General features: G+C 52.8%; 2 protein-coding genes across 5 annotated transcripts in view; both read left to right on the top strand.

The window, feature by feature from the left end:
* NUP98 (nucleoporin 98 and 96 precursor) overlaps positions 1 to 17,374 on the top strand; it is a 32,297-nt gene extending 14,923 nt beyond the window's left edge. For all 4 annotated transcript variants that reach the window (XM_015852587.1, XM_015852589.1, XM_015852588.2 and 1 more), the window contains 18 exons: positions 910 to 1,214; positions 2,292 to 2,405; positions 2,641 to 2,779; positions 3,064 to 3,241; positions 4,162 to 4,326; positions 7,336 to 7,512; positions 8,079 to 8,232; positions 9,518 to 9,935; positions 10,538 to 10,767; positions 11,054 to 11,323; positions 12,088 to 12,245; positions 12,986 to 13,129; positions 13,848 to 13,990; positions 14,420 to 14,641; positions 15,530 to 15,771; positions 16,135 to 16,289; positions 16,709 to 16,820; positions 16,935 to 17,374. In XM_015852587.1, coding sequence (XP_015708073.1) covers positions 910 to 1,214; positions 2,292 to 2,405; positions 2,641 to 2,779; positions 3,064 to 3,241; positions 4,162 to 4,326; positions 7,336 to 7,512; positions 8,079 to 8,232; positions 9,518 to 9,935; positions 10,538 to 10,767; positions 11,054 to 11,323; positions 12,088 to 12,245; positions 12,986 to 13,129; positions 13,848 to 13,990; positions 14,420 to 14,641; positions 15,530 to 15,771; positions 16,135 to 16,289; positions 16,709 to 16,820; positions 16,935 to 17,152 — 3,544 coding nt within the window. In that variant the 3' untranslated portion in view covers positions 17,153 to 17,374. The remainder of the gene's footprint in view (positions 1 to 909; positions 1,215 to 2,291; positions 2,406 to 2,640; positions 2,780 to 3,063; positions 3,242 to 4,161; positions 4,327 to 7,335; positions 7,513 to 8,078; positions 8,233 to 9,517; positions 9,936 to 10,537; positions 10,768 to 11,053; positions 11,324 to 12,087; positions 12,246 to 12,985; positions 13,130 to 13,847; positions 13,991 to 14,419; positions 14,642 to 15,529; positions 15,772 to 16,134; positions 16,290 to 16,708; positions 16,821 to 16,934) is intronic.
* A 1,100-nt stretch (positions 17,375 to 18,474) lies between these two features.
* Positions 18,475 to 22,213, top strand: CHRNA10 (cholinergic receptor nicotinic alpha 10 subunit). Its single transcript, XM_015852616.2, has 5 exons — positions 18,475 to 19,343; positions 20,017 to 20,162; positions 20,683 to 20,837; positions 21,134 to 21,666; positions 21,739 to 22,213. The coding sequence occupies exons 1-5, from the start codon at positions 19,277 to 19,279 to the stop codon at positions 22,194 to 22,196; spliced, it is 1,359 nt and encodes a 452-aa protein (XP_015708102.1). The 5' UTR covers positions 18,475 to 19,276; the 3' UTR covers positions 22,197 to 22,213.
* The last annotated feature ends 363 nt before the right edge of the window (positions 22,214 to 22,576 follow it).

Here is a 22,576-nt window from a genome sequence, read left to right on the forward strand (position 1 = left end):
GTATTTCTTGAGGGAAATGCTGAACATGAGCCTGAGGGGAGGAAAAATATCCAGAGTAGCTCAACATTTTGATCTTATTGAAAGCTACTAAAAGTAAAAACTGATGACAAGAGTGGAGGAACTTGTTTCTAACCACCTTATTCCTCACCTGGGTGGCTCTTCGATGGACAGAAGCATTTGTTAGCTGGGTTGCCAGCAGCCATGTAATACATACATTGTTTTTAGAACGACTGTAACAACGGTGCCTTCATATTTGATCATGGTGTCTTCAAGATTTAATCATTCCATGCTTTTAAAGCAGCGTATTTGGGGCAGAAAGGAGTGTGATTCTTTAGAATTATTGCATCTTTCAGATTGCAAATGACTTTGGGAGGTGTATCTGTTCAGCAGAGTCAACACTGAATTTAGACTGGGTTGTTGAAGACTTTATCCAGTGTGGATAGAGATCCCACAACCTCTGTCCCAACACTTAGCTGTCCTCATTGATTTCCTTGTTATTATTTGACCATTGTTTCTCACCTTCCTGCCATGCGTGTCAGTGCAGACCCTGACTCTTGGCTTTTGGTGTTGGAAAGCTGCTGTTATGTTTCCCTTCAGCCCTTTTCTCCAGGCTGAGCAGCCCATTTCCCTCAGCCTCCCCTATGGGCACCCTGAGGGCATTGTGCTATGCCAGCATTGAGAGTGTCAGTATCCTTCTTGCATTGTGAGGCCTAGATGGGATGCAGATTGCCATAGTGCTGAACAAGGGCAGAGTAAAGGGGAATGAAAAATGCTTTCCCTTTACCTGCTGCCTCTGCAGTTCATTGAGTGGTAAAATTTGCTTTTTGTACTAAAAGACACTGAAGTTTAATGCTGACGTGAGCACATTAGAACTAAATGATGCCATTTGGTTTGTTCTTCATTGTTCAGGTTCTTTTTGTCGGTACCCCCTGATGAAAACCACAGACAAGATGGTGAGCGCGAGGAGGAGGAGGATCACCACGAAGTGACGAGGTTTTACACCAACCCCATTGCCAAGCCCATCCCACAGAGCCCTGAGAACACTGCACACAAACACCAGAACAGTGCGGATGACACCATCGTGGCCCTCAACCCACGGGCAGCCCTGAGGAACGGCCTGGAGGGCAGCAGTGAGGATGCCTCATTCCATGATGATTCCCTCCACGATGAACGTGAAGAAGAGACTGAGACAGTGCACCACGTCCATCCTGCAGGTTGGGTTGTTGGTGGGGTAGGGGTTGTCCTATGTAAATCTTGGTGATGTTTAACGTGTGCTTCTTGTGCTGTTTTGGATCCTGAGCTCTTTGTTTCACTCCCTCCTGCCTTCTGCAGGGTACAAATCACATTTCTCACTCTCACGTCTCACACATGAGCAAATTGCATTTCATCACCCACTGTTGTGTTAGTGGTGTAGTGAGGTATGCGGAAGGGAGAAGAAAGGAGCCCAGTCTGTAATTCTACCATAGCAAACAGTTGTCTGCAGTCCTGACAAAAGACTATCTACTAATCTACTTAGACTCACGGTTCATAGCAGTGGCAAAGAGCGTTATAGAAGTTTCCAGGAAAGGAGTGGGCCCACATGGTTGTGCCTCTTAATGGATCTATATTGCATTAGTTCAGTGCTTTTAGTTCAGTGTGGAGTGAAACTGGAAGACAAAAGCTGAGGGCCCTCAGGTCACTTCCACATAATTGAGGCTTTACAGCTTCACAGGTGGAGGGTTGTCTTGGCTTGTTAAACCTGTGAGGGTCTGGAGAAGCTGGAGATGAAAAAGACTTGTTCACCTTTTCATTTTATATGGCGCACCTTTATAAAACCAGGAAGCGCTGTGCTCAGAGTAAACGTTTTCAGAAGCCTCAGCAGCAAGAAATTGCAAATGCAAAATGCTTACGGATGGCTCGTGGGTTTTAAGAGTCGTGAGACAAACTAAGAGCTGAAAAGAGCATCAGAGGGTGCTGAATGAGGAGTGCTGCATCTCGGTTGGCAGGTGCCAAATAAGGAGCTCCGAAATTAGGAGCTGGAAGAATGTCTATCAGGCATTGCCGTGTGTATTTGTGTTTTCTGTTTTTGCCTGTATATCTGCTATTGGTCTCTGGTAGAGATGGGCTGTAAGGCTGAGGACCCTGCCATGGCTCTGCAGGATGTGGAGCTGGAGCATTTCCTTGCTTGTGTTGCACTGATTCTCACTTTGTTTAGAACCATCACTCTATTTCTCTCACAGACCTGGACAGCTGAGTCACCAGAGGTGTTAAAGCTTTGCCATCAGCACAGATCTTTGTTCTTCCTATTGTAGGAATTGTTCTAACCAGAGCTGGCTATTACACCATCCCACCTATGGAGGAGCTGGCCAGGTTTATCAATGACAGAAATGAATGTATTGTGACCGACTTCACCATAGGCCGTAAAGGTGAGCACCTAAAGCATTTTCACATTGGAAACAATCGTTTTTAAAGCTGTGCCATCTGAATCTGAGTGCCATAATTTGGCTTAATGACAAGCAGTGCCTCTGCATTGTGAACAGCTTGCACTGAAAGGAGAGATCTTTCAGATTGACAGTGCTCAGCTGGGATGTAAGCTGTCTGTCAGGAGATGTTATTCAAGGGCAAATTGTGATGCTTTGCTATCTTTGTTATGCTTTCCAGGTTACGGATCGATTTTCTTTGAAGGAGAAGTAAATCTAACGAACCTAAATCTGGATGAGATCGTCCATATCCGCAGGAAAGAAGTTATTGTCTACCCAGACGATGAAAAGAAACCACCTATTGGTGAAGGCCTTAATAGGTAACGCTGTGCATGCACTGTGATGGGGCAGCAGTCTATAAGGATGTCTTTAGTGTGTTGGCAGTGTTTGCAGGCAGCTACTGGGAAATGTAAATCCACAGAGGGTCATCAGGCTGCAGCACTGTGCAGTTGCTGGGTATCTGCAAGGTTCTTAACCAGAGGTTATAAACCTCTTCTGAGGTTCAGCAACTTAAACAAGAGGCCCAACATTCAGCTCCTGATTGTACTCTGATAGCCCTGTGTAAAACCTTGTTGTCTCTTGTGCTCTTGTCCTCCTCTAACAGACGAGCTGAAGTTACATTAGATGGAGTTTGGCCTACGGATAAAACTTCTCGTAGCTTGATAAAAAGCCCAGAACGACTGGCAGAGATGAATTATGAGGGCAGACTGGAGTCTGTATCTCGGAAGCAGGGCGCTCGCTTCAAGGAGTACCGCCCTGAGACTGGATCTTGGGTGTTCAAGGTAATGGTTCAGTTCCCATTGTGGGCTAACTTGAGTATCAGAGGCAGTATGAAGTTAGAATCTTCCAAGAGCTGAATTCAAACTGTGCTAAACTCTCAAGTCCTTTCCTGCAGCATAAACTCCCCTAACTGAACTGGCCCAAACTTCTGTGAGTGGCAGAAGGTGTTCAGTGGAAGTGCTTCCTTACTTAGTGGGTGACTTGAGTGATGGCAGTGGTACTCAGGCTGAGGAGTCTCAGAGCTCTTCAGAACCACTTGGATATAACACTGGGCACCCTGCTCCCAATGTTTCACACATCAAATCACAGAATGGTCCGGATTGGAAGGGACCTCAAAGATCATGAAGCCCCAACCCCCCACCGCAGGCAGGGCCACCAACCTCCACATTGATACCAGCCCAGGCTGCCCAGGGCCCCATCCAAGCTGGCCTTGAACACCTCCAGGGATGGACGGGGCATCCACAGCCTCTCTGGGCAGCTGTTCCAGCACCTCACCACTCTGTAAACAACTTCCCCCTGACATCCAACCTCAATCTGCCCTTCAACTCCAAACCATTTCCCCTTGTCCTGCTGTTATCCCCCCTTTCACAGAGTTGACTCCCCTCCTGTCTGTAGGCTCCCTTCAGGTCCTGGCAGGCTGCAATGAGGTCACCCCGCAGCCTTCTCTTCTCCATGCTGAACAAGCCCAGCTCCCCAACCTTTCCTCATAGCAGAGCTGCTCCAGCCCTCTGACCATCTTTGTGGCCTCCTCTGCACCCTCTCCAACAGCTCCATGTCTTGTACTGGGAGCTCTAGACCTGGATGTAGTACTCCAGATGAGGCCTCCCAAGGGCAGAGCAGAGATGGTCAATCCCCTCTCTGTGGAGGTGATTGCTGTCCTGCTGGGCACCCCTTTGACGTGTTTGTCCTTCTCATTGCACAGGTGGCACACTTCTCCAAGTACGGCTTACAAGATTCCGATGAGGAAGAGGAAGAGCATCCTTTAAAAGTGGAAGCAAAGAAGTTAAAAACCACCCCGGTGCCACCTCCAGGCCATCTACCACCCCAGCAAATGGCTTTAAATGGCAAACCAACGCCTCCAGCTCAGGTAGAAGGAGGACACTGACAAAAAGGGAATTGGAAAAATGAAATGTGAAGAATTATCTGGTGCCTGGGGAGGGGTTATTCAATTGAGAAGTAGCCTGGAAACCGAAGAGCAAAACAGTATACAGACTTTCATAAACTCAGTAGCTCTTCTGACCTCTCAATGAGTGTTTGCATGTTCTTTTTCATTAAGATACTTGGCACTTCATACTGAGGATGTAGGGGGCTGGGAAGGCATTCGGCCTTTGTTTCTTGATCCTCTTCTAGACTGAACTTGGCATATTTGGCACCTATGGAAGAAAAGCTTGTTTTTTGTAAATACTGCTTATATTCTATATAATTATAATGCCTTGAGAATGACGCTGTGCATTGCTTTGATTTGACAGTCATTTAGTAAGTGAGACTGTATGCTTTATATGCAAAGAATGTGCCCTATTTTTTATTAAAAACTTCTTTTTGAGGCTGGATTTTTAAGCATACTGAAGTTGGATGTAATGGCTTCTGAAGCTTTGTGATACACCTTCAGTGTATGACTGTGTGCGTAGGGGAGGCAGCACTCTGTCCCTTTACTGCTCAGCTCTTACGATCTAACATTAACTGCCTTCACACGGTCTCATTGCACCTGATACACTTGCATTTTCCAAGTGTGGCAAGCTAAACTAGTTTGGATTTTGTCACCCACGGTTGAACAGATCCTATTTAGAAGGCAGTGTGACATTGATGGGATGTGCACTTAATGCCGGGTGCTGAGGGCGTTTGTGAATAAGCTGTGGTTCTTTTGAAGCAGCTTGTCATAAAACAGCATAGAAGTGCAGAACAGGAGCCTTCTCCAGAGCTTCCTATGGGGTAGAAAGCACCTTTGGCAGTCAGGGCAGGAGGGCTGAGTACCCAGCAGCTGGACAGGACTTGCTGGAAGGCTCAGCCAAAGCTGGCTTTGTTTTCCCCTTCAGTAATCAGTGACTGACTGCAGTGAAAGCAGATCTCTAAGCTTGCAGCTCACTGAAGCACAGATCCTGTGCCAAGGCGCGTGTGCTGTTGCTCCTGACACCTTATATCATGGGGAAGCAGAGGAGTTCAATTTCTGTGTCTCTAAGGTCTAAACATGAGAGCAGCTTCAGAGACAGTGATGTCGAATAGGTTGAACACTCACCTTCTGTAGCAGCACCTGGAGCTGGTCTCTTCATTGGCCAGTGGCTTTGGGTAGCTTGAGGACGAGGGTCTGCTCACTGCATTGTAACCAAGCATAACTTGCTATTTCTCACTGCTTACACAAAGGAATGATTTCATTACTTCTGTGGTAGGAATTCTCATTCAGTCAACCTTGAATGTGTTTTTATTTTATCTTATGCAGTCTGTGGTTTAATTTCAACTTCTGGAGAAGCACGTGAGCCTTTGCAACACTGCCACCTTAGGTTGTAGGGGCCTGGACACATGGCAGCAGGTGACACAAATGCTTTTCAGTACAGCCAGCTCTGCTGGTGGGATCAAAGAATGATAGAACAGCCTGGGTTGCAAAGGCCCACAGTGCTCATCCATCCCAACCCCCTGCTGTGTGCAGGGTCACCAACCAGCAGCCCAGGCTGCCCAGAGCCACATCCAGCCTGGCCTTGAATGCCTGCAGGGATGGGGCATCCACAGCCTCCTTGGGCAACCTGTTCCAGTGCGTCACCACCCTCTGCATGATCCTAATATCCAACCTAAACCTCTTCTGTCTCACTTTCAAACCATTCCCCCTTGTCCTATCACTGCCCACCCTCACAAACAGCCATTCTCCCTCCTGTTTATTCACTCCCTTCAAGTACTGGATGCCCACAATGAGGTCTCCCCGCAGCCTTCTCTTCTCAAGACTAAACCAGCCCAGTTCCTCAACCTTTCCTCATAGCAGAGCTGCTCCAGCCCTCTGAGCATCTCAGTGGCCTCCTCTTGTTTATAAATGTGTTTGCAGTTGTGAGTCTGTTCGCATACTGCAGGCACTGCTCCCTGCTGCTTCCATCTGCTACCAGTGCTGTCCTTACAAACTCATTTTTGCCTCATCTGATAACCTTCGTGGCATTTCTTGGCTTACTTTAATATGCTCAGAAGGAGCCCAATGGAGTATACTACTAAATTCCTTGGTGTGGTTGCCTGTGGGATGTGTGCCATGGGTTCCTTGCTTATATATGTGCATTGTTCCCAGCAGTGTGTTGTACATCATTGCATCTGGGAAGCAGGCCGGCTGTAAAGATGCATCTTCCCCAGGACAACCCTATCTAAAGACATGGGATGGACTGGAGCAAAAGCTGGAGCCTGGGTTAGAGCTCATCAGGAGGGTTAGAGGGCTGGAACCTGGAAGGTGCTCGGTTCATTAGGCACACACTGATTGCTATTGGCCGAGTGCTGCTTTCAGGCCGACCCATTAACTGCACTGAGCCAGCAGTGGATGCCCTTCTCCAAGGGTTTTGTCCTATCAGGTTTACAATAATAATAAACTACATGAGCACACATACTCTGTGAGCCAGTATTGTGTGACCATGAAGGTTATTGTGTCTGCTTGTAGAACATGGCCTCGTATTACACTGCATCCCAGCTAGGGAAGTCAAAGCAGGTATCACAGTGTGATACAGCCAGTGCTGCACAGTCCTTTGGTCCTGAGCTGGCTGCTGCCATCTGAAATGCCCCAGGTTCAGTTTTGGCCCAGGGAACTTGTTTGTGTGATAGCATTGTGGGGAGAAGGGGATGCACCAACACTGCTTCTATTCCTGATCACCTGGAAATGGAAAGCTGAAGAATAGCTTCTAACAGGAGGACACAACTAAGCTGTGACTTCTCCTTCACTTTAACTTGCCTTGTTACGTTGCAACACTGAAGAAAATGGGAACAGGTTATATGTACTCCTTGCTAAACTTAAATGGGAATCTTGACAAGGCAGCGCTCCGCTTCGCGTGCAGGTGATGGTTGAAGACATGAAGCACTTTTTCTTAGCGAGCTGTTGGAATCTGTTGTTGTCTGATGCCACCTCTGCCTGTATCTGCAGAGCCCCGAGGTGGAGCAGCTGGGCAGGGTCGTGGAGCTGGACAGTGACATGGCAGACGTCACCCAGGAGCCTCCCCAGGAGCCTGCAGTGGAGGACAGCATGGCAGAAGAGCAGGAGGCAGTGCCTGCATCTGCTCACATCGCCTCGACGCTGGGCATTAACCCCCATGTCTTACAGGTGAGGTCTCGTGCTTTCCTCTCTGACAGAGGTGCTTTGGCTGTACCTGTCAGTGATGCTCGTTGTGCCTCTCCTGTCTGTGTGCTTCTGTGTTTGTGGGGGATCTTCAGAAATCCAGAAAGCGTAATGAAGAAACACCAATTAACGATATTAAGTTCTGAATTGGTGAGTTAGTACCTAACCTGTGTTGCTTCAGACCCAGTTTGGGGCCAGCCATGTTAATAGGATGGCTGGGTTTGACCTTGTGGCCCAGGGCCCCATCCAACCTGGCCTTGAACACCTCCAGGGATGGAACGGGCACCCACAGCCTCTCTGGGCAAATATTGGTAATGAGAGCTCAGATCTGAAAACCCATGGTTATTGTAGGACCTCATGCCCATCCGTTTATCCATAACTGTCAAGCTTGCTTTCATTTCTCCTAGACTGAGGCATGCGGTACTTGTGGTATAAGTACCTTTAGTTGTATGCAGTATGTGAAATTAATCTTTATTGGGAGAGGAGCAGATGAGATCAGCTGGCTGCTGCTATTGATTGCTTCCATGTGGGTTTGTCTTCTGCCCTTCTAGATTATGAAAGCTTCCTTGCTTGCTGATGACGACGACCTGGATTTAATCCTGGACCATCACTCTGGAAAGCAACCTGCTAAAATGGACACTTCTCAGGAGATCTGTTCTCCAAGGCTCCCTATATCAAGATCCCAAGGACAGAAGAGATGCTCAGGTACTGTGGCAGACCTCACATATTGCATGAAGAGTTCACTTCTAACATCAGTATGCAAAACCCTATTGCTGTCTGAGTGTGTGACAGAACAGATGTGTGCTGTGGCTTTGGCCTGCCCTCCTGCTGGCTGCTGCTCCTGCCTTCCTCCTCCGGCCTCACAGCACACACTGCTGTGTTCCATGCTTCTGTTTTCCCTCCCTCTGCCTCACATTCCCATGGGGATGCTGTAAACCCCCCTGTTACTTTGTGGTGGCTTTTGTGTCCCTCAGAGTGGTGATTCCAATAGGAGTAATATGTATCTCATTTTATAAGCATGGAATTGCTTCCTCAATTAAATAGCAGACCTGAAACGTGGGGGCAGTTTCAGTGCAGTTAATCAGTGCCTGCTTGCTCTGGGACATTCCTGTTCTCATGGTGTAACTAACTGTATCAGTTAAGGTCAGAATTACTTCCCAAATCCCCATTCTTGGGGTGCGCCTACACGCAATGCCAGCTGCTTTAGTTTGGACTTAATTATTCTGTGCGTGGTGGATTTCATGGCTCTCAATACTGCAAACAATTGCTTTTAGCTGTGCGTTGCCATAGCAGATCAAGGCGAGTGTTTTCACTGGCTGGTTATGAAGGACTGAAATACCTCTGAAATCATAGAATTGCTCAGGTTGGAAAAGACCTTTAAGATCATCCAGTCCAACAGCAGCCCAACCACCCTACCCTAACTAACAGCTCTCTGCTGAATCATGGCCCTGAGCACCACATCCAAAGAGTGGTTAAACCCATCAGGGATGGTGATTCAACCACCTCCCTGGGCAGCCCATTGCAGTGCTTAACAGCCCTTCCTGTAAAGTTTCTCCTGATATCCAACCTAAACTTACCCTTGTGCCAACTTGAGGCCATTTCCCCTCATCCTGTCACACTGAGAAGAGACCAGCCCCACTCTGCTGCAATCACCTTTCAGGTGTAGGAGAAGAGCAATCAGGTCTCCCCTCAGCCTCCTCTTCCCCAGACTAAGCAGCCCCAGTTCCTTCAGTCTCTCCTACAGGCCGTATTCTCCAAGCCCTTCTCTGGACCTGCTCCAGCACCTCCATGTCCTTTCTGTACTGAGGTGCCCCAAACTGTGCACAGTATTTAAAGTGAGGCCTCACCAGTGTGGAGTACAGGGCAGAATGACTTCCCTAGTCCTACTCACCACACCATTCCTAATCCAAGCCATATCAAATATCAGGAACCCCCTGATGAAAGGTGAATGAGCGTGTGCTTAACCATTCTTCCCCCTTCTTCCCTCTAGTCGCTGGGCTGCTGCAATCAAGGTTTGCTGATGCTATTTTCCAACCACCCAGCACTGCTCTGTATGACCTCAAGGAGCCGAGGACTCGCAGCTCCCCTTCCCCTGCTTGCTGGTCAGCATCCTCTCCATTAGCATCAGCTTTCGCCGTCCCTCCGTCGGTCCCCGAGGTGCAGATGAAGACAGTGGGTGTCCGCAGGCAGCAGGGCTTGGTCCCCCTGGAGAACTCCATCACTTACCAGAAGGGGAAGCTGCTGATGGACATGGCTCTGTTCATGGGTCGTGCCTTCCGCGTGGGCTGGGGCCCCAACTGGACTCTTGTCAATTGTGGGGATCAACTGAGTGGGTCGAGCGGGACGGAGGAACTTCCGTGTGAGGATGTGGAGTATGGATTCCTGCCCACCCCTGTTACTCCAAAACTGTGAGTAGTGTTTTCCCTCAGGGTAGTTCTGCTGTGCTCTTCATGTTTGAAAGAGCTCTGAATGTAAGTCGGTATCATTTGGGAATTTGGCTTAGGGTTCTTTCTGGGGTGTGAGATAGAAGGTTGTCATAGCTGTCAGCATCACAGAATGGATTGGGTTGGAAGGGACATCAAGGATCACAAAGCTCCAACCCCCCACCACACACAGGGCCACCAACCTCCACATTGATACCAGCCCAGGCTGCCCAGGGTCCCATCCAAGCTGGCCTTGAGCACCTCACAGCACATCTAATTTGGTAGCAGAATGAAGTGCCCTTGTAAAACGTGCTGGGTAGTGGTAAGATGTGCTCAATGCCTTTTGTGTGCTGGAGGCACCCAGCTCAGTGAGACTGATTTGCCCACGTGTGATTCTGAATCCCAGGCTGTATCCAGGTTCTGCATTCCCAGCCGTTGACCTCCAGTCATGTATCTGTTATACTTACAGGGCAATGTTACAATCAGGGCGAGCTGTGCAGTGCAGCTGCTTCATAACAGGAGCTTATTCACATGGAAAAGAACTCAGTGTTGTTTACCTGTTTGTTCTCTTTGTTCTTTTCCTGCAGACTCTCAGAATCCCCTTTCAAGGTTCATGTGGAGAAGCTGAACTTGGAACAAAGGAAGATGAACAGAGACAAACAGTTGTATCTTATCCCTCTGGAGATAAAGCTGAAGCACAGCACTGTCCATATGGACGAACAGTGTCCTCTCCTGGCTCCCAATCCAGGAGTTTCTGCTATCCATGACTATGCTGACTGGGTCCGAACAGCATCCGAGGATCCTGCCGTAATGGAGAGTGAGTAGAGAGTTCTTCTCTTTGCAGTGGTGGCAGTGGATCTGGAGAACTGTCCAGCTCAGGTTATTTTCAGCTTGCATCAGAGCATTTGAGTGTGATTAAAACAGAAACTGGCTGTTCCTCCACGTTCTTTCTGAAAGCAGAAAGGTGGTTGATTGCATTTGGGTGGCTGGCTGACGTGTAGCAGTAGGATACCCTGTAAGATTACACTTTGACAACCTTAGGAGGCTTTTCTCAATGTTCTCTTGCTTTTACCCCTCCTGACTGGCTAATTCTATACTGGCAGCTGTTGTGAAGCACTGGGCCTTGACATGGACTTTATGTGAAGCCATCTGGGGGAACCTGAAGGAGCTGGAGGCCAGCCTGGAGGAGCCCAGTGAGTACGTCCTGGCCCTGGAGCGCAGGAGGGCTTTCTCTCGTTGGCTGTCAGAGACGGCTGCAGCAAGAATTGATGAGGAGGTTGCTTTGACCCAACACCACAGTCATGTTGAGGCCGTGTTCAGCTGCCTCACAGGGAGGAGGATTGGCGAGGCTTGCAGGCTGGCACAGCAGGCAGGTAAGATGCTCACATTCACTTTTCTCTAAGGGAGTACGGAGAGACATAAAGAGAGCTTTGGCACTGAGAGCTAGTAGTGAGTAACTGGTTGCTCTGAGTGCTGAATGTGAGAGATGGATTAAGGCACAGTCTGTCTTGTCTGCATGCTGCTCATACAATAGAGGCCACAGCACGGTTGGGTTGGAAGGACACTTAAAGCCCCCCATCATGGGCTGGCTTGCCCCTAGATCAGGCTGCCCAGCACCCCATCCATGGCCTCGAGTATCTCCAGCAATGGGGGGCATATGTAGTCATATTTACACCACTTTACTGTCAGTTCTCACAGCCTCTCTGGGCAGCTGTTCCAGCACCTCACCACTGTGTAAAGAACTTCCCCCTGACATCCAGCCTCCATCTGCCCTCCTTCAACTCCAAACCATTTCCCTTGTCCTGCTGCTGTCCAGCTTTCAAAGAGCTGAACTTCTTTTAAGCCACTTATATTTGTTTTAAAAGCTAATTTCACACCTTAATGACTATTTTCATCCTGACCATTTATGTCACCTCAACTCTTTAAACTTCTCCATTCATTTGATGTTTATTTGGGGAAGTCTGGCCTTCCCATTCCTTTGTATTTCACCCATCCCATTTTATTAGGTATGTAGTTCATAAGGAGATAGTTGAGTAGCAGTAAGCTGAGCAAAAAGGCTCCGTGGTTCACAAACAGGCAGCAGCTGTGCCTCAGCTGTCAGTGTGTTTTCCTGATGTGCTGCTGTCTCTTCTTCCAGGCAACCACCGGCTCGCCCTGCTCCTGTCCCAGCTGGTGGGCAGCCAGCCCACACGGGACCTGCTCACCATGCAGCTGGTGGACTGGCACAGGCTGCAGGCAGACTGCTTCATCCCCGAGGAGCGCCTGCGCATCTTCGCACTGCTGGCTGGGAAGCCTGTATGTTGTTACACCATTGCTTTGTCCTTCAGTCATAGAATCATAGAGTGGCCAGGGTTGGAAAGGACCCCCAGGATCATGGAGCTCCAACCCCCCACCACAGGCAGGGCCACCAACCTCCACATTGATACCAGCCCAGGCTGCCCAGGGCCCCATCCAAGCTGGCCTTGAACACCTCCAGGGATGGACGGGGCATCCACAGCCTCTCTGGGCAGCTGTTCCAGCACCTCACCACTCTCTGTAAACAACTTCCCCCTGACATCCAACCTCAATCTGCCCTCCTTCATCTCCAAACCATTTCCCCTTGTCCAAGAGTTGACTCCCCTCCTGTCTGTAGGCTCCCTTCAGGTCCTGGCAGGCTGCAATGAGGTCACCCCGCAGCCTTCTCTTCTCCATGCTGAACAAGCCCAGCTCCCTCAGCCTGTCTTTGTATGGGAGGTGCTGCAGCCCCCTGAGCATCTTTGTGGCCTCCTCTGCACCTTCTGCAGCAGCTCCCTGTCTTTCTTGTACTGGGGACCCCAGACCTGAACAAAGCACTCCAGATGGCTCCTTGATTTGACTCTGCTTCTTGACAGCAGTCAGTTTAAGTTTTGATAGCCAATCCCAACATTATACATGGCAGGAAAGGAATACAAACTGACATTGGGGCTTCCTGTTTGTTTTACTAAGGAGACTTCTGTTGTGTGTTGCCTCTTGTCCTGTATGGTATTAACCTGTGTGTGACTTGTGTAATCCTCCAGGTATGGCAGTTGTCTGAGAGAATCAGCGTCAATGTGTGCTCACAGCTGGACTGGAAGCGCTGTGTGGCCATCCACCTCTGGTACCTCCTTCCTCCAACAGCTTCTATCTCCCAGGCACTTGCTATGTACGAGGCAGCATTTCAGGTAGGTCGTTGTGCCTGGGTGAAAGGCCTTTCCTGCTCCTGCCTGTTGCTGTGGACTGGTGCTGCATGGAGCTGGTTGAGTGTTGTGAGCAGCCACGTATTGCAGCTGAGGCTGCTTTCAGCCTATCAGTTGTCACAGTGTGATTCCTTCCCTGGTGTTAGTGATGCATTTGTGCAGCAGCTCACATTGATACAGATCTTCCTTTTCCCTCTGTGGAGTGAAATGACTGATGCTGAGCCTCCTGGTGATACTCTTGTGAAGTGCCCCCCTCTTCTCCTTGCTGTGTCAGTGACTTATTTCAAACTGATCTCCCACCTGCTTCCTGTGCTTACAGTGAGACAGAGGCAGGGAGGTAGGAGCACAAAGCACAAAATCCATCTGAACCTGGTGGCCCATCAGCTTTCCTGCTGTGCTAATTAATACTCAGCTGTCTGCTGAGGTGCTCCTTGCCATGCCACTGGCTCTGCTTCATCCCCAGCTCCTGCAGACAGTGTATGGCTGCGTGTTATGCAAGCTGTGTTGCTGTAAACTGGAAAATATGGTGCAAAATCATTGAACTGCAGGTAGCCTGACCCTAAAGGTGGCCCAAGCACAGCCTCAGTTCTACCTTCCTAATGAGAGGTTTAATGCTGCAGCAGTGCGTAGTGTGAGCTTTGTACATAGTGTGCCAGTGTAAGGTGTGCTGTCTTTAAACTCACCCATAAAACAATTTGTTTAGACCACATCAGAGTCTGAGAAATACGCCTGCTGCCCCCTGCCTCCTTACCTGGAAGGCTCTGGTTGTGTCATTGAAGAAGACGATAATGCAGGAAGACCTCTCAGAGATGTCTGCTTCCATTTGTTAAAGCTCTACAGCGACAGGTGAGTGGGGAATGGTTCAAACATGGTTTGGAAGAGCCATGGTCAGACAGTGCCCTCCCAAATGACGTGTGTGTAATTAGCTTTGCTATTCCCTGAACTTAAAGTGGTGACAAATCTGCCTTGCCGGCATGGCCTTACAGTGTGTGGTGCTGCTGTCAGTAGGTGGTTAAACACCAGCTTAGGAACGTGATTTTGTTATTTTCTGAGTGCTTCCTGCTGTAATCTTGCTTTCACTGAAGGCGCAGAGCAGCCTGCAGAGGGAGCACGGGGACACCCAATGGCTGTGGCAGTGTGGCTGCAGACTCAGGGGGGGAGTCTATGGAAGAGCTGGAGGTGTTGGTGGAAGGAGAGGAACCAAACAACGCTGATCTCTGCTTTTGTGATGCTTGCACCATTAGCTGTTATTGTGGCTCTGTTTTTTCCCTCCAGGCACTACGACCTGGACCAGCTGCTGGATCCCAGGAGTGTAACATCTGACCCCGTGGACTATCGCCTCAGCTGGCACCTGTGGGAGGTGCTCCGTGCCCTCAACTACAGCCACCTGTGCAGGCAGGGGCAGGGTGTGCTGAATGCCAGCTATGCTGCCCAGCTGGAGAGCGAAGGCCTGTGGGAGTGGGCTGTGTTTGTGGTGCTGCATGAGCCCGATACCCAGTAAGTAAACGTCTCATAATTCTCAAGGCAAAAAGAAACCAGCCAGTGTCTGATCTATAGACCGTAGCTATCACAGCTTCTGGTTGTGCTGGAGCTGTGTGCAGAGCAGTGTGTCAGGGTTACAAAGCAGCATGAGCAGTTCTGCTTCGGGTGCCTTATTAGGTGTTACACAGCACTTCAATGACTGCTGAACTGCTCTGCAGAAACAAACGTAGGAAGCAAAGTGGGTGAGGTGGGCTCATCTTCTGTGGCTCAGTCAGTTTACTGTGCTGGAGAGCTTGGCCTGAAAGCATCATTAGTGCAAAACGATGGCCTGGATCAGATCCAAAGGGAACAGATAGAAGTGTGTGTGATGGGAACCTTGCTGAAACATGGGTTTGCCTCTGTTGTAAAATAGATAGCTAACCCAGAATTATCATACAATTGTAACTAACGCCATCATTTCTCCAAGGGTGTCTCTTGCTGTTAGTGTTTACAGATGCAATTAATACATTTCAGCATTATTTTTCCAACCAGTAGCTTCAGTTAAAGCTTATGTCTGACTTGAGGGCTGTGAGTCACGTGGAAATCATTCATAGCTGCAGTGCTGAAGTTGTTAGTGATGACCTCAGTGGTGTTTAGGCTGTGCTGAAGTAATGCAGCTCATGGCTGTAAGCTGAGGGAGGGAGTGCTGGGTGGGATGCGAGGGGAAACCCTTGATCCAGCATTGCTGACTGGAGCTGTAGGCCCCATTCCTGGAGGAGCCTGAGGCCATGGGTGGGCACTGGGACCCTGAGCTGACAGCACGCACCTGCTTTGGGGATGGGGTTGGGGTCTCTGAGGTCCTTCCAGCCCAGCGTGCTGTGATGCAATGTGATGGAGCAGCATCCTGTTCTCTGCTCCCACCAGCATACGTGAGAAGGCCGTGCGTGAGCTGCTGGGCCGGCACTGCACTCTATGCGAGACCCCCGAGTCGTGGGCCAAAGAGACCTTCCTGACACAGCGGCTCTGCGTCCCTGCAGAGTGGATTCATGAAGCAAAGGCTGTTCGAGCCCGGATGGAGGGCGACAAGCATAAAGAAGCCCTGTTCCTGTTCAAGGCTGGGCACTGGAACCAGTGCCACAAGCTGGTTGTGCGGCACCTCGCCTCAGGTGAGCCCAGAACCACTTCTCCCATTCTCTTTCCAACACTGTGCGGGAATACAGTGAGAACAGAAGTGATGGAGCCAGCAGTGTGCTCCTATAGCTCTGAAAGCAAATGGGATCCTGGGCTCCATCATCAGTGGGGTGGCAACAGGGACAGGAAGGGGATTGTCCCTCTCCACTGCCCCTGTGGGGCCCCATTTGCAGTGCTGTGTCCAGGTCTGGGGCCCCCGGTACAAGAAAGACGGGGAGCTGTTGGAGAGGCACTGTGACACTGCAGGCACAGTCACACAGAGGGCTTTCCTGTAGCAGCAGATGTCACAGACATACAAAGAACCTGTTTGCTGAACTGCTTGTGTTTGTTCCCCTTAGATGCCATTATTAATGAAGACTACAAATACCTGAAGGGGTTCCTGGAAGATCTCTCCCCTCCGGAGCGCAGCTCACTCATCCAGGACTGGGAGCTGGCAGGGCTGGTCTACCTGGACTACATCCGAGTCATTGAGATGGTGGACAGGATTCAGCAGGTAGCAGCCTGTTATGAGTTGTTTTTCTCCTGTGGGGTTTTTTGCAGCTCAGATAGGACCTCATTCTTAGAATAATAACCTTGCACTGTTCCATGCCAACGTTGGTGCACATCCTTGAGATGTGAGCACCTCTGGAAGCACAGAGCTGGTAGGTGATGTCAAACAAGGTGAGCTCTGCTCTGGCAGCATGAGAGCTTAGTGAAAGAGGAGGAGCAGAGCGAGGTGCTCAGTGAGGAGCCTCCATCTCAGTCCTGCTTAATTCAGTTCCAGGGTTCCCCTTTGGCGCTTCAGGCGCTGAGCTCAGCTTTTAAGGTGCATTTGGTGGGACAGATGTGGCTGAGTGCAGCTGGGCCGTTGGGGTTTTCCCTGCTGCAGGCTCTGGGTGGCTCTCAGCTGTGCCTGTTCTCCTTTGCTTCCAGCTGGATTGTTCCACATACGAGCTGGAGCGTTTGCATACCAAAGTGACGTCGCTGTGCAACAGGATAGAGCAGATCCAGTGCCACAACGCCAGGGACCGCCTGGCTCAGTCAGGTACGGGGGCACCGGGGGGAGCACGGAGGCTGGTGTGGTGGGGAAGGATCCCGTTGCCACCCCTGCTGTGTGCAGCTGACCCCATTCCCTCCCTGCTTTATCTCCCCTTCCCAGACATGGCCAAGCGCATCGCCAACCTGCTGCGCGTGGTGCTCAGCCTGCAGCACAGCCCAGAGCCGCTGGCTGAGGGCAGCCCCGAGCTGCACCGTGTGCCCCTCCGCCTGCTGGCACCGCACGTGGGCCGCCTGCCCATGCCCGAGGATTACGCCCTGGAGGAGCTGCGGGGCCTGACACAGTCCTACCTGCGGGAGCTGACGGTTGTCACGCAGTGATGGGCACACACTGATTGATTCCCACCCGCAGCTCTCACGGACTCTTGCAGTGTTTCCTCGCCCCGCTCCGGCCACACACGGGTTTATCTGTGGAGCTGTGGGCAGCTTTACGGCGTTGTTTGTGAGCCGGAGCAGCACTGGGGTCTGTATGGACCTCACTGGGCGGCACTTGAACTCTACGGCTCTTTCCTAGAATCAATAAAATGCCTCTTTGTGCGACCAGGTGGGACTGTGCTCTGCAGGGGTGCCCATGGGGTTCGTCCTCCGGCAGTGTGGAGGGGACTGCGGTGCTCTGTGGGGTTTGCAGTGCTCTATGGGGTCTGCAGTGCTCTGTGGGGCCTGCAGTGCTCTGTGGGGACTGTTGGCCTCCTCCTGTTGTTGGCACCGCGGGTGTTCAGTGGTGACTCTCCAGCACCAGGACCGGCCCAGCAGGAGCACCAGGCTGGGTCTGCATTTGTTCTGTGGGTTGGGGGGGATGCAAGGGGGGGAGGAACCCAACTTGGGGAGATCTCTTATGCTGGGGAGCTGCGTGGCTCCTTCTGCTCCAGCCCCAAACACCGGGAGAGCTGCTGCCCCAGCACAGAGCATGGGGAGCTGCCAGCTCCGTGTGTGCCTTAGGCTGGGCTGGGGGGGCTGCTGAGCATTGCTGAGTGCTGCCATGGAGCACAGCAGGTCCTGATCTCAACGCTCTGCAGTCCTGCACTGCTGCTGCCCTGTGCACTGCGTGCTCCGCGCAGTCTGGCTGCATTGAATGCAAACCCACCTACATGGACGGATGCTAAAGGAGCACAGTGCTGTGTGGCTGTGCTGGGTGCTGCCAGCCGCTCCTCTGCCCGCTCTGCGGCCTCTTGCTGTGTCCTCCAGCACCGGGGGGTGACGGGAAGGTTTTTATGGTGAAGTTCTAAAGACTCGATTAGATTATTTTGCTGTCCTTTTGAAAACGAGAAATAAAATGTTTCTAGTATAACCCACTGCTTCCTTCGCTGCTTCACCAGCTTCAGGGCTGCACTTGGGGGTGGAGGGGAGCGGATGGACCCACACTGTGGGAGGGTGGCCTGGGGACCCACAGTGCTGCTGTAGGGCTTTTCAATGGGCACCGAGCCCTGAAATGGGGCTGATGGGGCTGCCCCATGGAGCCTCCTGCAGCACCATGGTCGTGGTGGCAGCGGGGCAGTGCTGAACGTGACACCTGCCCGCGCTGAGCCGGGTCACGCTGCCTTCCATTACCCTAATTGCCTCTCCAGGAGCCCAGCTGCCGTCCTGGGATGAATAATTCACCGCCTGGAAACAAAACCTCCGGCCTTAAAACCGATCGGGGTCTGCTGGGCACCTGCTGCGGTGCCGCAGGATGGGGGAGAGGCGCGTGGACGCTGCCCCCAGGAACAGCCTGTGAGCTGTGCTGAGCACTGAGGTTGTTGGGCTCCATCATCTCTGTAGGTCCTTTCTGATGGATCCGCTTTATTCTATTCGGTTCTCAGCAGCCAAATAGGAACAGATGCGCCTCCCTTGTCCTGCACTCTGCCCAAAGCCACCTGCATCCCCTGCAGCATCGCCGCCTCCATCATCACCTCCAGCACCTGCACCGTCTCTGCATCACCAGCATCTCGTCCACCTCCATCGTTTCCATCATGCGTTGCCTCCACCCATCACCTCCAGCGCCTCACCCACCCCCATCCATTGCTTCCATCACCCGCATCGCCTCCATCTCCAGCACCTCCATCCACCCCTGTGGGCAGCCAAGGTCCCATCCCCAGTCTCTGTTATGGTGGCACATCTCCACCTGCCCAGCACCAAATCCCCCCCCGGGGGGCTCAGCGGTGGCACAATGTGGGCACAGACCCCACAGACAGCAGCCAGGACTGCTGAGAGCAGCAGCTGCCCACGGGTTGACCCCCACTCACAAGTCCACAGCCATCCCCCCCATGACCCCCCAGCAGAGCCCTTTGGGGTGCCCCTCTCCCACCCTGTGCTGTGTGCCCGCCTCGAGGCCGCCGCCATCCCCCCCCTGACGTCACCCTGTGCTGAGCTCTTAAAGGCCGCCCCAACCCCTCCCAGCCCCAGGAGATGCTGTGCAGGTGACGCCGGCGATGCCTCCAGCATCCAACTCCTGACGGCCCCACTGCAATGGGGAGCACCGCGCTGCCCACCTGCCTGCTGGCGCTCAGCATCACCTGCACCGTCCTGGTCCCAGGTAAGCGCCGGGCTCAGAGCAGATGGATGGAGGGTGATAATGCCAACCTGGACGGGACATCACCCACAGAGCCCCCATTTAACACCAGGGGTGAATGCAAGCCCCCGTGGGGAGGGTCTGCCCAGAGCACCCCCCAAATCCCACCCCGTCTCCAACACTGCGCTGTGAGCGAAACGCAATCCCACTCATCAAGCATTCAGCGACACGGGGCCGACAGTGATCCCTCCACCCTGGGGATCTCAGGGCAATGAGGGGCCCCGAATTGGGGCTGGGGGCTCAGAAACCTCCGTCTCCATCCTGGGGCTGGGATGTGTCCATCTGCTGGGTTGGGAGGAGGGCAATGATGGAGAGAGTGGAAAGAAAAGGAACAGTGGAAATAACGGGGCAATAATGGGGTTAGTAGGAATAGTGGGTATAGTGGAAAGAACAGGATCAACAGAGATGATGGGAATGGCAGGAATGATGGGAATAGTAGAAATAATGGGATTTGTAAAAATAATTGGAGCAAGAGACATTAGAGAGAAGCAAGCCTGGTGTGGGCTGCTGGAGGTAGCGTGCTGTTGGGATGGGGATGGATGGACCTGGTGCAGGGATGTGGCGGCTCCTGGCTATGGGGGTCCCAGTGGGGTCCCACGCATGGGGTCCCTGTTGCCCCCCCACTGTGGTCCTGCAGGCTGTGGGGCCGCTCAGGGCCGACTCGCCCACAAGCTGCTCCACGACCTCTTCGCCAACTACTCCAGCGCCCTGCGACCCGCCGAGGACACGGAGCGGGCACTGAACGTCACCCTGCAGGTCACCCTGTCCCAGATCATCGACATGGTGAGCGCTGTCACCCCCCTCCCCCACCCCAGCAGCCCAGATTCCCCCAGACCCCTGGGAATCGACTCAGAGCTCCCCTGGAAACCAGCACAGATCCCTCCTAGGACAGTTCAACCCCCTCCAAATCAGCCCAGATCTCACCCCAAACCAGCTCCAAACCCTCAGCATCAACTCAGACCTCTCAATACCACTTCACATCCCATAAAACCAGCCTGGTTCCCCACAAAACGATTCAAACTCCCTAACACCACTCCAGATCCTCCTCCTCCAAGTCCTCAAAACCATCTCGGATGTCCCTTAAATATCCCCAGCCTCTCAAAACCTCAGATAGCCCTAAAACAACCACAAACCCTTCATATCAGCTCAGACCTCCTGAAATCAGCCCAGCGTCCCCAGTCAGCTCAAACCCATAACCCCCAGCACCACCCCCTGGAGAACCTCTCACCCTATGGCCACGCTGGGCTCACCCCATGGAGCCGCAGGCACTGCCAGGGCCATTGCCCACCCTGTGCCCCCGCAGGACGAGCGGAACCAGGTGCTCACCTCCTACCTGTGGGTCCGCCAGGCCTGGCTGGACGCCCACCTGGCCTGGGATAAGGACGCCTATGGAGGCATCGACAGCATCCGCATTCCCAGCAGCTACGTCTGGAGGCCGGACATCGTCCTCTACAACAAGTGGGTCGTGCTCATCCCAACCAGGGGGATGTAGGGGAGCAGGGCAAGGCGGGGTGAAACCAGCAGTTCTGGCATAGAGAGGGTGAGGAGCTGTCACCTGTGCTGGGGGAGCACCATGGGGATGTGGTTGGGTTGTTGTGGGGTGTTGTAGGGCGATGTAGCATGTGGGGATGTGGAGGGGACACGGCACAGTGATGTAGAATGGGGACAAGGCATGGAGGTGCACACTGGTGCCAGCCCACCGGGGTTGGGGTCATGGTGGCCACCCCCCATCCCCCCTGCCCATCTCTGCCCAGCGCTGACGAGCGTTTTGGTGGCTCCATGGAGACCAACGTGGTGCTGCGCTCTGACGGACACATCATGTGGGACACCCCCGCCATCACCAAGAGCTCCTGCAAGGTGGACGTCTCCTACTTCCCCTTTGACGGGCAGCAGTGCCGCCTCACCTTCGGCTCCTGGACCTACAATGGGAACCAGATTGACCTCCGCAACCGCCTGGATACAGGCGACCTGACCGACTTCGTGGAGAACGTGGAGTGGGAGGTGCTGGGCATGCCGGCCACACGCAACGTCATCACCTATGGCTGCTGCTCGGAGCCCTACCCCGACGTCACCTACACGCTGCTGCTCCGCCGCCGTGCCTCCTTCTACATCTTCAACCTGCTGCTGCCCTGCGTCATGATCTCCTTCCTGGCACCGCTGGGCTTCTACCTGCCCGCTGACTCCGGGGAGAAGGTTTCTCTGGGGGTGACGGTGCTGCTGGCGCTCACCGTGTTCCAGCTGCTGGTGGCAGAGAGCATGCCGCCCTCGGAGAGTGTGCCGCTCATCGGTGAGCACAGGGGAGGGCATGGGGCACCCGGTGGGGAGATGAGCGCCCCACATTGACCCTCTCGCCCCATAGGGAAGTACTACATAGCAACTATGACCATGATCACAGCCTCCACTGCTCTGACAATCATTATAATGAACATCCACCACTGTGGGCCGGGTGCCCGCCCGGTGCCACCATGGGCACGACGCCTCATCCTGCACCACCTGGCACGCGCCCTCTGTGTCTGTGAGGTGGGCGAGAGCTGCGGCCGTCCCCAGAGAGAGGGCACGGGAGGGACGGGGCCGCAGGACCCCCCTGGGGATGGCGTGGAGCCGGGGCTGTGCCCCCGCAGCCGCTGCCTCTGCCACCACCACGCGGTGCTCAGCAGCGTGGCGTACATTGCCGGCGTCTTCCGACGGCACCGCACGGCACAGCGCCGCGCCGCAGAGTGGAAGAAGGTGGCCAAAGTGATGGACCGCTTCTTCATGTGGGTCTTCTTCCTCATGGTCTTCCTCATGAGCGTGCTGGTGATCGGCAAAGCCGCGTGACTGCCACCCCATGCCCAGTGCCCCTGGACTGCACGTCCCCATGGTGCCCATGGAGCTCATCCCCAGCACACACTGAAGTGCAGAGCGTTCAGTGCCCCGGACCCTGTTGGGTTGGTCCTGCCTGGGTCCATCAGGACTCTCTGGTTCAGCTCCTTTGGGGGACTCCCCTCAGCTGCCTCTTCTATGCGCCCATCTGTGTCCATGTTCTTGTCCTTATCCATGTCCATACCTGTGTCCCCCCTCCCAGAACCAAGGACATCCATCTCTATGTGCAAATGGATACCGGGGTGTTCCTGGCCTGGGGGCTGTTGGGGTGTTCCCTAAGGGTCCTGGCTGCCCTCTCCCACTCCAGCAAGATCTCTCCCAGCTGACAAGTTCTA

This window comes from Coturnix japonica, chromosome 1 (assembly GCF_001577835.2).
Source record: "Coturnix japonica isolate 7356 chromosome 1, Coturnix japonica 2.1, whole genome shotgun sequence".
NCBI classification, from domain to species: Eukaryota; Metazoa; Chordata; class Aves; order Galliformes; family Phasianidae; genus Coturnix; species Coturnix japonica.